This window comes from Pezoporus wallicus, unplaced genomic scaffold, assembly GCF_028554395.1.
Source record: "Pezoporus wallicus isolate ANWC-B61680 ecotype Strahan unplaced genomic scaffold, APGP_CSIRO_Pwel_v1 contig_4191, whole genome shotgun sequence".
In the NCBI taxonomy this organism is placed as follows: domain Eukaryota; kingdom Metazoa; phylum Chordata; class Aves; order Psittaciformes; family Psittacidae; genus Pezoporus; species Pezoporus wallicus.
The window spans coordinates 6,085,593-6,103,688 of record NW_026641383.1 but is presented as its reverse complement, the minus strand read 5'-3'; the positions used below and the strand labels follow the sequence as shown (position 1 = coordinate 6,103,688).

At 44.2% G+C, this 18,096-nt stretch overlaps 1 protein-coding gene across 3 annotated transcripts in view; it reads left to right on the top strand.

Annotated features, from left to right (window-relative positions):
* PLCB1 (phospholipase C beta 1) overlaps positions 1 to 6,382 on the top strand; it is a 400,307-nt gene extending 393,925 nt beyond the window's left edge. For 2 of the 3 annotated variants that reach the window (XM_057423415.1, XM_057423418.1), the window contains one exon: positions 4,747 to 6,382. In XM_057423415.1, coding sequence (XP_057279398.1) covers positions 4,747 to 4,977 — 231 coding nt within the window. In that variant the 3' untranslated portion in view covers positions 4,978 to 6,382. The remainder of the gene's footprint in view (positions 1 to 4,746) is intronic. The other variant, XM_057423417.1, reaches the window with a different exon arrangement.
* Positions 6,383 to 18,096: the final 11,714 nt, after the last annotated feature.

Below are 18,096 nucleotides of genomic sequence, written 5' to 3'. Positions count from 1 at the left end.
GTAATTCTTCATTGATCACAGTTACTGTGGTGGCTATTTTAATGCTATATTATTTTGGTAGTTAATAGTAACAGCTAGGTATGAACGCTTTAAATAGTTTTAATAATACCTCCCACTTCCTTTTCTGAGTGCATTTTCCTTGCTTTAAGCTGAATGACCATATTAATTTTCCCCTCCCACATTCCAAGGAAAGGGTTGCTGAGGTCTTTCTCTGAATGATGACCCTTGGAATTGAGAGGGAATGTCAACAGATCAGGTGGGCAGCTGGCTGGCCACCAGGAGCTCTGAGGCACGGGCTTAGTAATGTAAAGCCCTGCTCGATTTCTGTCCCTATGGCAAGGGGCTGTAGGTTCAAAGGACACTGTGGTGTTCATCCAGGACACAAAGGTGCGTGAGCCCTTGGTCACCCACACTGCCTAATGGCTGCCTGCAGACAAAGGGCCTCTCAGACACAGCTTCCCTATGGAAATAGACCCTTGTGGGGTATAGTGAAAAGGCAGGACAGTTGCAATCAAAGCCTCACCATATCTGCTGTTATTTTGAGTGGGACAACTCAGTAGCCCAGTAGCGCACAGCCTGTTACAAGCCTGTGTTGGTGTATGTCTGGTTTGATAAGTGATCACATAAATAAGGTGGAGGAGAACTCTTCCCAACTAGGATGGCACCTCCCAAGCTGATCCCTACCTAAACTTAATTTCTCTCCTTCCGGAACTCAGGGATGGTCATACTGATACTTACCCATTTTGTAAAGCTGATGTGAATATCTGCTGATGTTTTTAACTAGCCCTGTTGGGTAAATAGACTAAAAGGCAGGTAGCTAGAAGCATATATTCAAGACTTAGAGCTTCTGGCCACAGCCATCACATTCATTTTACATCCCCAGTGACCGCATTGAAAACACTTAATGATGGCTCCAAATATTTAGTCTTTAACTTACTGCCTGAAAGTAAAGTACATGAGAGCATGATTTACCTGAACAAGAAATCAAGCGTCCAACCCCTTAGGGGGTACACTAAAGCTGCATGGAGGTGGTATTAATAAATCATTTTTGTTGGGGGTTAAAGAGAGGACATAGGATCTATAAGAGGGCAGACAGTGAGATAACAGAAGGAAAAAGGTTTTCGTGTTAATGGGAACAGTGGTCTAGATAACAATCTGCCCGTCTACTCACCAATCTCATTTCCCCCTCTTGTCTGGCTTCAAAATCCTACAAGCAAGTGTAGGTCACTTTGTTCAGTAGCTAGAGAACAGAGAAATGGGGGTAGGTGGACTTGAGATGGGAGGCAACCAAGGGGGACAGCAGACAGAACCATAAGGCCATGCTGGGCTGGAGTCTGGTGGGATGCTAGTTGTGCAAAGAGGATTTTACTTACACACTCACTGACATGGTACTTTGTCATGCAGTCAGCAAGCCAAGTAAAAGATACACATGATGAACTGCTAGGAGGGCAGCTTTCCATTAGCGGATGAGCTGTATGTCCCTGTAAAGCCTCAGAATGTGGTTAATGTTGTCTAATATAAAAACCTCAGGCTTTTAAAATAAAAACAGCTGGGGTTTTTGAGCCAGCTGGTTTAAGCAGGGCAACTTGTTTCTTTAACCTTGACCCACAGCTGGTTGCCAGTGTTGTGCTAGGGCTGGGGGTTTAAGGAAGATAATAACTGATGCCCTGTGAGACTGCCATGGGTTTGCAAGCCCCAGGCTTGCTGAGGAAGGTCAGGTCTGGCAGTGGGACTGGGCAGTTGTGCCCAGGCTCACCCGTTGTGCTCTTTATTGCAGCCAGAGTGTCGTGTAATGGCTTGGGAGTCAGGGAATGGGCTCCGAGGTGCTTGTCTGGGGCCAAGCAAAGGGAAGGACTGACAGTGCCTTTGAAATCAAAAAGCAAACTCATTTTTACACACTGATGCAGTTTTAATCAACCCTCCTTGTCTGCTGTCTGCTCCTTCTCAACTAACTTCAACCTTCTCATGATTAGATATCTATATAGACTGTCTCTGGAGACACCGAAGAGAGAGAGGTAGCTCCAGATCCATGTCATTTCTATTAAACGCTTTACTTAGGGAGGGATTATCCACTGGAGGCGCTTTAGGATGTGAATATTAGACACAGTTGCTATCTAACAACACACTTATGGTTGCACTGGGTTCAGATAACGTTCAATTTCTGAGGGATTTCAAGTATTTCCATTGCTCTTAAACCTAATTAAGCAAATCAAGGTTCTGAAGCAATTTGAGAGCTGAGAGATCTTCTCTGACTTTTGATTTTACGTTTTTCCTCTGATGCCTGAGGTGCCCAACATTTACAAGTTCAGTAATTCCATGTATGACAATGAGGTGGGAAAATGCAGCAGCTCATCTCTGGCTCAGACACTTCTGTATAAACTCATGCCCTTTTATAAAGCTTTGATTTCCAGTGTTCCAGATCCTTTCCCACAATTCCTAGATGTATAAAACATACTGTATGCAGAGCTGCCTCTCCCTGCAGGAACTGTATCTGGCTTTGTGGGGTGCTCAGACACTGCCACGTACCTGCATCAGCAACCCAGAGCCCAGCTGCAGGCACTCCTGAAAAAGGAAAGACTGTGGCACTTGGCACGTGTAGTATCATGAGACTGTTTAGGTTGGAAAAGACCTTTAAGATCACAGAGTCCAACCATGAACCCAACACTACCTCTGCCATTGCTGCTCTTTCTGATTAACCCAAGGAATATTTTGTCCCATGTTTGGTACAAATCCCCCTCTGACTGTGACAGCATCTTTGGGGAATTGTCATAAATAAACAGGACTCACCTTCCCTTCCCTCCCTCCTGTTTTTTGAAGCAGTGAGGGCGCTTAGCAGTGAACTGTAACCAAAAGCATGATGGCACTATAATGGCAGACCTTTAGCCTACAACATAATCTTTGGGTTTGCGATATGACCTTGTGAGTGCCATGCTGCCATCACTCTAAAGCAGGGACCACAGCGGATGTGGCCACTCAGTGGCTTAGAAGTTTCCTGGGCAGCAGCAGGGTAGTCCTGGGGCTGCAGGGTTCCACTGGTGAGCTGGGCAGTGAGAGAGGATCAGCATCTGTTCCCCTGACAATACAGGAAGTGTTATCAAAATGGAGACAAAAGGAGGATCCCTCAAAAATCTGTCTCTAAAGAAAAAGCCAGAAAACGAAGTTCAGGGAAAAAAAAGAAAGGTTCCAGATAGAAGAAGGATGTTATGGTAGTGATTGTTCATACAGACATTGATGTGTCAGGGTGCATTTAATGGAACTATTTGTGCCTCAGACTCAGTGTTTATCAGTGCTATGACACTGAGTTGGGAAACTGAGGCCAGGACAGCAGGCAAATTGCCAGAAAGAAGGCAGGGAGCCAAAAGGGAAAAGCTAGATCCTAGGTCTTGAGGAAGAAAAGCTGCAAAATTTGTCTAATTAAGGAATGTAGAACTAGACCAGGTGAGCTAAGGACGTTGACTTGCATATGTGGAGAAAGGAGAAGAGGCCTCACAAAAATAAAGTCAGAGATGGAGGATGAAAACCAGGACAGAAGCATGGGGAATGGGATGGGAGGGGCTCAGAGGGAGGGATAGCAGTAAATTCATGTGCTGTGGACAGGTCAAGGATGGTAAGACTAGCAGAGGTCCTAATGTTCAAGTGAAAATCTGTATTACCTGCTGAGAGCCATTGCAATGGGGTGAAGGAGACTTGAAACCAGATAGGACAGACTCAAGCATAGAGCTGAAGGATCAGAATTCATAGCACCTTCATGCATCCTGGAAAAAAATACAGCTCAAAATACAGTTGCCCAAGAAACTATTGCAAAACTGCTGCAGCTACAGTTAGCAGAACCTGACTCCCTCTTTTTAAGAAGGTGGGTGGATGTATGGATGGTTGGTTGGATGGATGGAGCGGGTTTGGCTTTGGAACTTACCCCTTCTGCTTCCTGCCGTGCTCATGTTGGTCACGATGAAAAAATTGGCTTTGTCTTCAGCTGAAACCTTCATACACATTGATGTGTTTTAAAGAACAGATCGTACAGATCCTAATATGGGCACTAAAAACAAAAGCTCTACAAATAAATACTGGGAAAGGACCCACAGCTTCCTGAAGACTGATAGCCAGATTTCTTTCTGCATGCCTTTTGCATCCTGTTGATGATATGACACTTTTTCCCCAATAATGTCCAAGACTCATACTGCATTAATCAGATAATGTAACTTTCCATGATCTGGCCCTAAGAAATGTGATTTAACTTCTTTTCCCTCCCTCTTTGCCTCCCTTTTGACAACTGACTTTTTCCTAATGGTTTCTCCAACCCTTGAAATCTGGCAAAAGTTATGATATTGTTCCCAGAGCAATGTTTGTGGTGTGATTAATGTGTGATTAGCTACTTGATGCTTAATAAAGGCCTTGCTCTTTGAAAGGCTTGTCCGTGGTCCATACTGCACTTGAATCGGGTCTTGTGAACACCAGTGGGAGTATGGACACCAATACAGTTAAATCCATGGATTTGGGTACCCACGGATGGTACCCAAAACCAGCCTTATCCACAAATGACCGCACGTTCCTTCAGCTTTGCTATGACTGCATGGAAATCCACAGGTGTATTGGATGTGTGGCACTAATGTGAAAAAAAAAGGAATATATTGTTTAATCCTGCAAAAATGTATTACTAACCTCCCCTGCCTTGTGTGGTACCTGCCCCATATTGTAGCACTGGCGGCATTGGACACACCTGAAGACAGCTTGTCTTTTTTGTTGTAGTTGCAGGTGGAACTTGATCAGGAATACCAAGACAAATTCAAAAGACTGCCTTTGGAAATTCTGGAGTTTGTACAGGAAGCCATGAAAGGGAAAATCAGTGACGATGGAGACCACAGTTCTGCCCCCTCTTCCCTGGCATCCGACAGTGGAAAATCAAATCATAAACCTCTGCAAAGTGAAGAGGAATTGGAAGAAGATAACCCAGAAAAGGCGTTTGATACTACTTTTTAACTGCCCAGGAAACAATCAGTGCACCGAGGCGCGCCGCTGCCCAGCTCTGTGACCCCGATGTGAGCTCCCGCTGCAGCATCTGGGGGGGCAGGAGGAATCTGCATTCAAGCGCACATTTCCCACAAGGAGTATTTTATATCAAGTATTGTGCAAAGGTCTTCATTCTCATTCTTCACCTTATTATTATTCTAAAGCTTAGTGCAGTTGTAATGGGAAAATTAATATGTTAACCATCCTCTCTTCTTTTTTCTCCTTTTTTTTTTGGTCAATTTACAATGGGTAATTTTGTGGCCATGTTCACTGCTAAGAATGTTTAATGAAGACCAGTGTATTGTACAGAGACAAATGTGTGCAGATTTCTTTTGGAAGTGCCAATGCAAAGTGCTCCAAACTAATACAGATCCTAGAGAATATTGTTACAGTACTTAATCATATTTGTTTCCTTCTTTCTAACTGCACCTTGACAGCTGTACCATCATTTTACATTTGCACTGAAACATTTAATCCTTTTTAGCTTTGCAAGCACTGGTGGCTTGCTGTCTTGAGATGATGTTTATCACATGGAAAGAAATCTATTTGCTGCTGAAAATTCTTGGAACTGTGGGGACGAGAGGAAAACAAGGAGAAGAACTCTGCCTGGGGATTGCTGGTGTCTGTGTACATCTGTGCATCTGTGTTCCTTAGACTGTGTGAGTGCATATATGTTTGTGTGTATATATATATAGCTATATGTGCACACATATCAGTCAGTACACACGCAGCATGTTTCTATTTTGAAGTAAGCGTGGTCTTTTGGCCAAAGGAAATGCTTCAGGGATACGTGGGTAGAGAGAATCTTTCTGAAAGCTAACATCTGGGATATACTGCTAGAAAATAGTCACTGAATCATGAAATTCTTTTTTTTTGTGGTGTTAGTGTTGTAAATCAAAGTAGTTTTAGAATATAAATTTGATATATATTTTGCAGACTCAGAAGTATTGATTTTAAGTATCATATTTTAAGCTTACTGAATTTGATAGGATTATAAAATGTTTAGGACTACAGTATTTGAAATTTAACAGAATCTTCCATTATTTTTAAGACTGAGGTTCAGTTTTACGAAGGTCTGAAATTTAAAAGCAAACTATAAAAAACCTGATCACTGTTATTTAAAAATGTATATTAATCCATTTAACTGACTACTTAAAGTAAGAACAATCAAAGTTAGTGTACTGTATGATATGCATGAGAGAAGTAACAGCACATTTTGAGACATTTCTATCAGACGACAGAGGCACTTTGTGCGAGTCAAGAGATTTGAAAAGGTGACGAAATTCTCTGCATTCCCAGACTAACAGAAATAGGAATTGGGAAACATTAGGGACAGATTCTTATCTGTACCCAAGCCAATGCATGATGGTAAAGGCCTTTCTTTCCCTCAGTTGTTGCAAGGAGGCGTTTTAGGGCAAAGGATAAACTAGGTCCAAAGATGCAGATCTGCACTGAGGGGCTTGATCCTGCAAACTGGGCTCAGCACAGCTCATGTGGGGAGTGACAGTCACATTAATGTTTGCAAGACCAGGAAAGCCCTTGGATAAAGCAGTCTGTGACATAGGGAGGCATTTTAATACATCGTAACAGTTAAGTTACTTTACTTCCATTCCCTCAGGATTTTAGTACTTTAAAGTAACTTATTTTATTTAAATTTAAGCAATAAAATACAAATCAAGCTTAAGTTTCCAGTTAAATAATGGTGTGTGTATATATATAAGTTCAAATCTTGGAAAACAAACAGTATTTTGATGTTTCTTTTTTAAACTTAAAGAGTAGAAAGAAAGAAAAATTGCACATTGTTTGGAGGTCGTATTTTGGATGAAACTATTCTGGTTTACAATGAGGAGATTAGTGAACATGAAATTCAACAATCTGACTTTCATCTTAATGCTAGGAAAGGTGAATCCTCTGTTAACTCCTTGTTTTGCACTTTGAACTCAATCACTCATTGAAAAGGTAGAGAGTCGAGATGTAATGCTGCATTTTATAAAGTCAAAAGGACATATTGTCTCAGCTATTAGAAGAATGAACTGATAGCAGTGTTCACAATACAACTGAGGACTATTGCATTACAGAAACCGTTGTACAGCGCAGGCTTCCCGGTCAAATCTTAGCTCCTTTGAATTGCAGCGGAGCCAGGACTTCACCACAGTCTTCAAACTCGGGCAAATCCCACTTACCCTTTTATTTATATTTCAGAGTACATAAATATACCGGTTGGATGAATTATACTCTCAGCTGTAGTCATTTTACAGTACGTTTGTATTTGACCATTTCCTGTACTCACGTTTTTTTATATCTGTACAGTGCCACTTTCTGCGGGTGTAAGGTAGTGTGTAACGCTGTACATCTTGCATTGTTCAATCTATTTCAGTGAAACTGATATCATTTAATATTGATATTACTTGAACTAGAGTAAGATAATGAAAACAAAAAAAAAAGGGGTCTTTATGATGTGCAAGTCTTGTGCCTTTTATGTATTTTGCCTTGTTCCGTGTTGAATGTGTGGAAATGCTGTATCGTGGACTTTCTGCTGTATAGAATAGAGCTGTCTATATTAAACTAGGTTGTGCACTTCAGATATCTTTACACTACTGAAAATAGCTTGGTTTGGGCAGTATCAACTGAATTTTAAAAGTCCTACTGAAGGCCAGACGTTTTAGATTTAACATGTTCATAATTACGTTCATTAATGCTCATGTATTAGCTAAACAGTCACTGAAAGATAACTAAAGGGACATCACTGCTTGCCTTTCTTTGAAATCAGTGTTGCTCTTGTACATTGTATTACTAGTGTCTGTGATTGATTAGGCCTTGATGATTTGCTTTCCAAGTAGGATGAAATATTTCAGTTAACATGTACATATTTTTTCGGTTCCTCAATCTATGGATTGTTTCAGAGGCATAATTCACATTTTTGTAAAAATTCTATGCAATTTTGTGGCATGATGTTTCTTCCACTTGTAATTTTATGTGCTTACATTACAGATCCAAAGGACAAATAAAATTTCTTAACACAAGACAGTTGTTTTCTCTGTTCATTGACTCGAGAGCCTCAGTTGACTCAGGAGACCTTCCTGACCTCCAAGACCTTTGTTCCCAGGAAGGGCAAAGCCACCAGCAGCCAATGATGTTTCCCTGCAGGCTCTTGTGTTCACAATGAGCAGAACAAGGAGTTCATAGAATCATAGAATAGTTAGGGTTGGAAAGGACCTTAAGATCATCCAGTTTCAACCCCCTGCCATGGGCAGGGACACCTCACACTAGACCATGTCATCCAAAGTTCTGTCCAACCTGGCCTTGAACACTGCCAGGGATGGAGCATTCACAGCCTCCCTGGGCAACCCATTCCAGTGCCTCACCACCCTTACAGTAAAGAACTTCCTTCTTATATCCAATCTAAACTTCCCCTGTTTAAGTTTTAACCCATTACCCCTTGTCCTGTCACTATAGTCTCTAATGAAGAGTACCTCCCCAGCATCCCTATAGCCCCTCTTCAGATACTGGAAGGCTGCTATGAGGTCTCCACGCAGCTTCTCTTCTTCATGCATGTGCCTAGGCATAGAATCATAGAATCATAGAATCGTTAGGGTTGGAAAGGACCTTAGGATCATCCAGTTCCAACCCCCCTGCAGTGGGCAGGGACACCTCACGCTAAACCATATCACCCAAGGCCTCGTCCAACCTGGCCTTGAACACTGCCAGGGATGGAGCATTCACAGCATCCATCCCTGCCCCTCCCAGCAAAAGCAAAACCTGCATCTGCTGGTGCTCTGAACAACCAGCGTCCTGCAGCCCATGAACTGGTAAGAAAACTTAGTGACTTACAGGCCAGGCTTTGTTGAACGGCTGTTGAGGGGGTTTCAGCCAGACTGATACACTGCCTCGGCCTCACTTCCCTTCCAATGCCCCAACTGTTTCACTAATCATATATGCAATTATATATGTGCTATGAAATGTACCTTTGCAGGGGCCTTCCACTGAGAGCACTGGAAAATAAATCTATTCCTTTGGCTTTTGACTTGCATTTTCCTATTTAATTTACAATGTGAAAAATTATCTCTGGGAGAAGAGATAAGCAGGTATATTAATCCAGTGTATTAAGGGATATACCTATTAAAATAAATAGTCTCCAAGGCAGTTACAGTCAAATTGCTCACTAGAAGAGGTGTGGGGAGATGGGTTCTGATGAGGAGGATGGACCCGGCACAAGGTAAAAGCAGGCAAGGAAAGGAGGAACAGCTGAAAGTTGAGCCTGTGAATTTGACAGAGGGGAGTAAGAGCGGGACAGAAATGAGGTGAAAGAAAAGAAAAATAGGTGTTTCCTGCCCAAAGGAAGAGCAGTGCAGGGTGAAATTAAGAGTGGGGTTTGCTGAGGCCCCATTAGGGAGCTGCCTGTCATGCAGCAACATGAACAAGGGGAAGCAGACAGGAGGGAGGCAGTGTGGTGGGGAGAATTTTGGGAGGGCAAGAGCGAGATGGTGACAGACAGCACAGAGGGAAAAGCCAGGATGCAACGGGAAGGACTGGGCATAACTTCAGCTCCCATGGGGCTCAGCAAGGCAGGATTCTCACAGCCAGCCAAGCAGAAGACCTCAGTGTTTGTTGCACTCAGGCCATGGGAGACTGACTGGGATGACATGGGAGAGTACGACAGGCTGGGATGTGTGGAAGCGCTGTTTGGAGGCTGACCCAAAGGGAAGATGGTGTCACAGAGGCCAGGCAGTGGGACCAGAGCTGCTATGTGAAGCAAGTCTGTTGGGCTGCTGAAGTTTCATGTGGATTCTGCAAATGCTCCTGGTGATGGCCACAAGAAAACCCATCCCACCACAGCAGCACAAGTCTGCTACTACCAGCTGGGGAAGGTGACCATTTCCTCCATGGTGATGCAGCTTCCAGGCGAGGGCTAGAGGGTGTCCAGATCCAACTGAGATGTTGGGGTGGGCACTGGGGAACATTGCCAAGTATGGCAAGAAGAGTTTGGAGTGGGTGAGCAGGCTGAAGGGCTGTACAACAAGGCCTCCTAAAACCTGGGCATGCACTCGAACCCTAAGAAATAATTTCGAGGTAGCAGCTGTACCTTGTAAGACATGAATGGGGGGTTAAACCCATAAAGCCTTGGATTCTGGGAGAGCTGTGAGTGCAGGAGCTGGAAGTCAAACCTGCCAGCCCTGGCTGAAGCACCCAAGGTCCTGAAGCCATCAAGTTTCAGCTGCAAAATTCAGGTCAGCATTTCTTATGGACACACTGGCTTCAACAACTACATGTGGCTTGTTTGAGTCCTTGTTTAAAGACATGTAAAGCTCATGTGCCTATTCAGGGAGTACAAGAACCTGACTCTGAATCTGAATTTCACTTCTGATGTCAAGCATCAGGGAGCCATATGCTTTCTGGCTATGGTAGTGTTACCTAATATGAAAACAGCTAAATCTTCCCCTGGATTTAGGCTAATCATACACTGAAGACAACTGAATGCCAAGTGAAAACACGGAATAAAGGCCATTTCTCACAGAGTGGGAACAGTTAATGCTGACCTCCCTTCCCAACTCTGCCCAGACACGGAGCTTCCCTAAATAAGCACAGCAGGAGTTGCTTGGCCATCATCAAACCTAGTTCCTTATCCTGTAAGTGATGGTCCTTCCCTTAGTCTTCTTTAAGGGCTCAGAAAGAGAAGGAGGGTCTGTTACAATGAAGGAAGAGCTACTTAGCGAAAGGGCCAATACAGGAAATGAAACCACATGCAAAAAGCAGCAGCTGATAGTCACTGGTGAAGTTAAGGAAGCCGACTGCAGAAACACATTCTGGGATTAAAATAGGTCCTTTAAAGAGAGGCGCTGGTAAGACAGTTGGCAGGAGGAAAGGCTAGGGGCTTTCCCACTCTCCTTTCCACAGTTTCCTTTGACTTTTTCTAAGCAGGTGGGTTTAGGCCAGAATCATTATCATGAGGGTAGCATGACAGAAAGGAGAATCTAAGGGGAAAAAAACCTGAAGAAATGAAAAATCCAAGTGTCCAGCTTACAGACAATAAAGAAGAAGATGCTGGAAGTAACACATTATGAATTTAAATGGCTGGAATGTTTGGCTTCAGAACCTGGTGAGAAGGCCATGGTGAGGGGTGCTAATCACTTTGGCTGCATGCGTACTGGAGCAGGTAAAAGGGCTTTAAGCAGCACTGGAGGAGCCAAGTTCTAATTAGTAACAAATCAAAGCCAACTTGATGAATGTGAAGAGAAGAGATGTAAAACCTGCTGCTGTATCAATGGAGGAAGCCTGGCTAATGAGCAGGAGAGCTTGGTGACTGCCACAGCTGAGAACTGCAATGCAATTAGTGTTACAGAGCTGTGGTGGGATAATTGGCCTGCTCAATGTGATTACAGGCTGTGTAATGGGGCCCAAATAACTTAGAAAGAAAAAAGGGGGGGGGGAGAGGGTGTAAATTGAACCTTGTTCTGCTCTTGGGTAAGGTGAAGCTTAGCTGGTAAATGTTGTTGCACTGAGCTAATCTACTGATGGCAGGAGCTGCAAGCAAGGCAAGTGACTTGCTTCCGCTGGGAAAGAGGTTACAGGTGTGAAAGGCTCTGTTCAGGTTTCATACCAGCATTTTCAGGAAGGTGCAGAGAAAAGCCAGCTCTGTACACCCCATAAGCTAGAGACCCGTGGCTGAAAGTTTGGCTTCACAGGAAACACACCAGGAGCTCGTGGAAAGGCATAACTCCAGCTGACAGATGGAAGCTGGAGGCAAGCGAGTTAGAGACGCAGCACAGCCTTCTTTATTTTCTTCCTTTTTGTGCAAGCCCACCAGAGATGATTAACTGTAAGTAACGACAGGAAACAAGTGGATGCTGCACTGCACAGGATGGTGCCACATCATGTTACTCATTTCGTGCAGTCTGTGGATGCAGCAGGGAGGAATGTGATGGACAAGCTAGACTACAGGATCTCACAGTGTCTCCTGGCCTTAAGGTCTGTGAATCTTATCACAATGTTCTTCTCTTGAAGCAGTTTTTTCCCCCCTCAGGAGGGCACTTTGTTCATTCAAAAGGTTGTGATTCCCTCTGGAAAGGCTTTGTAATGTCCTCTTAATTGCCAGGGCCAGTAAAGTAGCCCTGAGCGTGTTGTCTGCAGTTCAACCCCACGGGCTGTCTCCCAGAAAATGAGCCGCCTCTCTCGAAGAGTGTAAATCAGTGGAAGTGTAGCATCCCAGGAGCCCTGGGCAATAAATAAACCCAACCCAAGCAGCTCGCCACCAGCTGAGTGGAGCAGATGAACTCCCTGGCTGGAAGCTACCCCAAACTGTAAAGTCTGCGGTAAGACACATCCGTGACTCATGGAGTACTGCCTGTCAGCCCCAGGGATACGACTGGAGACGAGCCCCAGCGAGGAGGAGAAGGAGGCAGTGACATCCAAGGGTGCAATGAGCTCAGTGGAAAGCTCAGCTTCCCTCTCTATTTAAGGGAGAAGCCTCTCCCCTAGGGAATTCCAGAAGTAGGAAACAGCCAGTTTCCCTTCAGTAAATAAGTGCTATGCCCTGCTTTCACTTTGCTGCTGCAAGATGCTCCCTCTGATCGTTAAGCCCAAGATGGCAGGCCGATCGTCAGGAAGGCTATTAGCTGCCATGATTTATGGGCTGGTGGAGCCCACAGAGGCTTCTTCATGCCACTGCTGCCTTCTGTGCCTTGCTCAGGAACTGCAGGCAGCTGCCACGATCAGCTGGAGAGGGAAGGAAGGAGGAAATGTCCTTCCCCACTCTTCAGGAGGTGCTAAGTGGGCAATGGGGCTGGTACCCCCCTCGGCAGGGCTGGGGGTGCTGCAGAGCTGGTGTGAATGACACATGCTGTCCTGTGTCACCTGGGCTTATCCTACACATGGAGTGATGGGATGAAGTGCCACAGGACCTGGGCAGTGTGGGGACCCGAAGCAGCACAGAGTCTCCACTCTCTGCTGAGAAACCCTGCGCTGCCTCTTGCACGGGACCCAGTTTAGACCAGTGCTTTAAAGCATTTAGCTCCTTTTATTATACTAAGGTACTAAGAATAGGAATAAAACACCTTGGTATTGCCTTGACAGCAACAAAATAATTGCTCTGCTTTCCCTGAGGAAATTCAGCTTTGGGTCTGCACTGCAGCTTTACATAAAAAGCAACTATTTTCTATTGCCATAATTTAAAACCTGTATCTGGCTTTACAAATCCCCATTCCTTCAGCCCAGTGACAGACTGGGGAGCTGTGATAACTTTCTTGTGTCAAAGTAACTAATGAGAAGGAAATTACCAGGCTCTCTATGGAACTGCTGCTGTTCTCAACTCCTAGAGGGATGCTGCAGGTCCCTGCCTGCAAACCAATACTGTGGCATGCCATGTGATGGCTTCGGACTCGGGGTGCCAGTGGTGCTGGATGGGGCACAGGGACAGGCATTTGCTGATGTTACACACAGTGGTGAAAATGTTGAGGTTTTTGGACCCACTTCACTAAGGGTGAAGGTGAATTTGACATGATTAACTTGCTCAAGGAGTTAATACAGCTAAGTATTTTTCTTATAGGTATTCCAATCACAAGCACTGAGATAGCTGCAGCAAAGTACTGTTTAACTATATAGTTAAGCTATATAGCTCTACCTTTAAAATAATTGTATGAAAACCAGCACAGGACCTACATGTGAAAGGAGGAGCTGTTTTTTTCTGGCAGGTTCGTGCCCTTCTGGGCTGCATTTTCATTTTCAAACCTCTCCCATGTGTGGCACGAGCTGACACTGCAGCAGCCTCAGCAGAAACCCAGGCTGGAGGAATTGAGGGGAAACCTTTAAGTCCTTGGCACAGGACAGCCTTCAGGCAGGACCAGACAGACACTGACCTCAAATCACATTTGCACTCTGCCCAACTCACTAGTTTGCAGCCCCAATCCAAAAATGCATGAAAACCATAGAGTGTTTGATCTAACCTATCTGCAATCCCAGTGCGCAGTGCGCATCCTAGCTCTTACCCATTCGCTCCATCTTCACTTCTGGAGCACCACCAGAAGTAAAGAACCAGCTCTACAAAATGATGTTTGCAACTTTTCATTCTAGAAGGCAATTTCTTCAATATTTCTTAAAGATATCTAGAAGGTATTTCTTGATCAGCCTGCCTAATCCAACTTACAGATCGAGGGGCATTCAGACCATTTCCAAGTGCACGAAACACCCACCCTTCTTCCCTGTTGGGTTTTGCTTCTGTGCGTCATACCTGATGCTTCCCCCTCAGCAGAACCTTAGTCACCCACAGACTCCCCTCTGGTCAGGCAGAGAGGCTCCTGTGGCTCTGCCTTGTTTATAGTGGGTTGGTGTGAGGAATGAGGAAACCTTGGCTTCTGTGCTGGTGCATTGGCAATTGGTAGCAGTACCTAAGGAGCGTCACCATAGCATCACCTCTGCACTGTGCACTCCCCTCTTTCACTCCACAGCAATCAGTGTGCAGTTGTTGCGAGCTCTTTATGCTACAAACTTCCTTAAGCACAGGAATTTATTAGCCAGGTATTAATATCTATTTTTAGCCTACCTGGAATACAGAATGAAAAATCCAATGCTGGTTTTTATGAAGAGCCATTCTGTACTTTCCTAATAGACATCCGAAAATTCCATCAATTACTGGGGTCTCTTCAGGGAAACTAATTATTGTGCTACGCATACCTAGTCTGAAAACTTAATAATATCTCCAGATGCTGCCAAAAGTCCTTTGGAGGTCTTACAGCTCACCAGGGAACCCTCTGCTCTGCTTTTTCCTTTTTCTTTTAAAATGAACTGTCAGATGTTCAGGGAGGGAGCTGGGCTGGAAACTCTGCATTCACATGGATTCAGGGTGGTATTGTTCTTGTGGGAGGGGAAGAGGATATTTATTTAGGTTTTTAATCCCTGGATCCTCTTAGATTTGCATTAAGTCAACTGTTTCACAGTGATTGCCCACTGCCACACGTTCAGGGAACTGTAGAGAATTGTTCCAGTTGGAGCAATTAACAGACTGCTTTTGGGGGGCCTTTTTTAAGGGTGGAGGGATATCAACATTAGGCAGAAGGCAAATGCCAACAGAGGCAAAGCTGCCTTAGTGACTCCTTGTATGAACACAACAAAATCCCGGGGGAGTACTCCGTACTCGGTACCCAACAGAGCAGCGAGCTCTACCCTGCATAAAAGCATTTTGCATTTTGGATGATTGTGATCATATTGGGTTAAGTGTTACTGGAGTATTCCCCCTCTTCCAGAGCTACAGGTAATGGGTATTGGAAAGAAACAGGAGTGGTGTAAGCTTACAGCAAAAAACGCATCCCTCAGTCCTCTGCAAAAGCCAAAGGTGATGTATTGCCCATGAGAAGACAAACCACAGCCATGAAACTTGCTCCCATATTCCCCCATTTTCATGTCCAGATGGCTATTATGAAACAAGGAGACATGAAGTATGTGCCTGAGTCTGTCTCAGATGACAAAACCATGCTGGTGGATCATGCTAATCCCTTCATGTCTGGATCCCAAGTTCTCTCGGGTACATTACTCATCCCTGAGGCTCTCCAAAGAACTTAGATTTTCCTTTAGATGCCTGATTGTGCTGAAAGATCTGAGAAGGGCTCAAGGGCATAAATTATTCTTTCTGTAGCCTATGATAATGTATGATCCTTAAATTGCCACCAGATCTGCTTTCTTCACATAGGGGAATGAAAATAAGACTGTGCTTGCCCTGAGCCAAGAGGAGGATGTCGTCCAAACCATGCTGTCTTTCAGCAACCCAGCAGCATTGTGGATGCAGATGGTATGAATGCCTGGAGAAATGCAAGTGCTGGAGGATCAGCAGTCAGTATCAGCCACTCAAACTGATTTCTTGTAACAGTCCTGAGAACTGGGGCCAGGTTTGTAAGGATGTAAGCCTGTCAGCATGGTGTAAATCAGTGTAGTATGTACGCTGTGGGGTGACGGACCGGTGGTGTGAAGTAGGGCAGGAGCTGGTTTATTCCTCAGTACTAACCCCCACTCAAAACCCAACTGGGACATTCCTTGCACCTCCCTTGGCAAGCAGCAGAGGTGGGACCTTTCCTGAGCTGTGAGAGGAAACTGTTTTCACACGGCTCTAGGAGATGATGCTTCCAAAAAAAACCCAGTAAACATTGTAACCCCTGTAGTAAAATCAAAGTTAGCAACTCTGGATCAGTGAAGGCCACAAAACCACTAACACAGGGAACTGTAGAAGACAGATGATCGATTAAAAACATGAGTTATTTATATAAATGGGGGGGAAAGGGACGGAGGATATTACTATACAACTGTCTATCCTGGACTATCTGTTTGGCTAGCACATCAGAGATACAGGCATTAGCCAACAGTGTCTCATCCTGCTTTCCCCAGCAAAATTGGGATCTGCCACCAGTTACAGCAGGAGCGGGACTTGCCTTACAATAAATCACATCAATTTACCAGGCAGCTTTCCATGGGAAGCACACTGAGGCTTTGACTGCAGATGGAGCCTATTCAGGCATGCTGACAGCCAGGCACTCACCATTACAGCAGCTGGATCCAGGCTAAATCTCTGCTTTCCCTACGGGAGACTTGTAAGGCAAGAAGAGCAGGCATTGACACACCATTTAGGCACAGGTATGCCAAGACCCCTTCTATTGCCACAGAGGTACTTCTGCCACGTGTTAGTGAAAAGACCCAAAAGCATATTAATGTAAGAATGAAATTGTGATTGCACCATCCTCTTTACTGTAACTGATGAAAAGGCTATAATGCAAATTGTTGTGTGAAGTTGCTTGTTCTACCCGATGTTTTGGCACATTAGGTTCCTATATAGACAGCTTTTAATTATTAATCATTTACAGTGTTTTGAGAGTTGGATTCCAGTGGATTTTAACAGACGGATTGTCATGGATATCAAATACTAACCCCAAGTTTCAACATGAGGGTGTTGGCAGTGATCTCACACCGTTATTTCTGACTGTGGGTGGCTGCAGAGATTGACAGATTGACAGCTGAGACTGCACAAGTGAGAAACCCTTTTCTTAATTGTGCATCATGAGACAGGCCCTGTGGGTTCACAGATCTATGTTGCTATCCATTACAATAACTGATGCTAGCCAATGTCTTAGATTAGAACAAAAAGCTTCTACTTTTCTTGTGTTCACTTCTAGAGTTTTGAGATGTGTGCTGCTGTTGTCAAGAATTTATTGTGGGTGGCCAAAATGGACTTTCCATGAACAAGAGAGGATACAACTGGAAATGCAGAGATCAACTCATTCAACACTAAGTGATACGAATAAGGTGGCTTGATTTGAAATGGGTCTCATTGCTGGTGAGCCTACAATCACGTTCTCATATCCTGAGACAGCAATTGACCTGAAAAATGAAAGTCCATGTTATCCTGAGATCAGGAGTGTTTGCATTGACTATATTTTGCTCTAGTTGTCAAAGCTGAACAAAACCAGCTCTGGGAGCTATTGATAGCGTATGACCAATTCAAAAGAAAGATCTTGCAAGTCTCTTGTATGTGAATTAATATTAAATCCTCTGGAAAATTTCAAAACATGAGTTTGCAATGAGTCCCTCGTGGCAGGACATCCCCCATGAGAAAGAATGAGAGGGGTGAATGTAGCTCAGCAAAGCTGACAGTTTAAACCTCCCTAGAGGAAAATATAACCAAGGAAATTATTTTTGTGTATGTGCTGGGTTGGCAGGAGGTTGGGTTTGTTTTGTTAAGCACATGACCCATGTCACTTCAGCACAGAAGGAGATAGATTTTAGATAGCCAAACTGTGCATCTCACCTGGGATCAGTGGTCTGTCAAAGCACCTGGAAGTTACTGCTTTTAAAAGATGCCTTGGTCCTGTGTTCAGTCTGCCTAAATGACTTGGGCAATCAAGTCTGGGACTTTAACGTGTATGGATGTACATCGGGAAGAAGAAAACCCTGGACTTATCTACAGAGACTTGGAACATTTTGGGGCAAGTGTTCCAAATTAAGAATGAAAACATTCCAGGATTTACGTCAAAACTATAAAAATAAGCACTTTGCACAGCTCATGCCCTGACTGAAGTCAGCATCCCTCATCCAAAACATGCACAAAGTACTCTT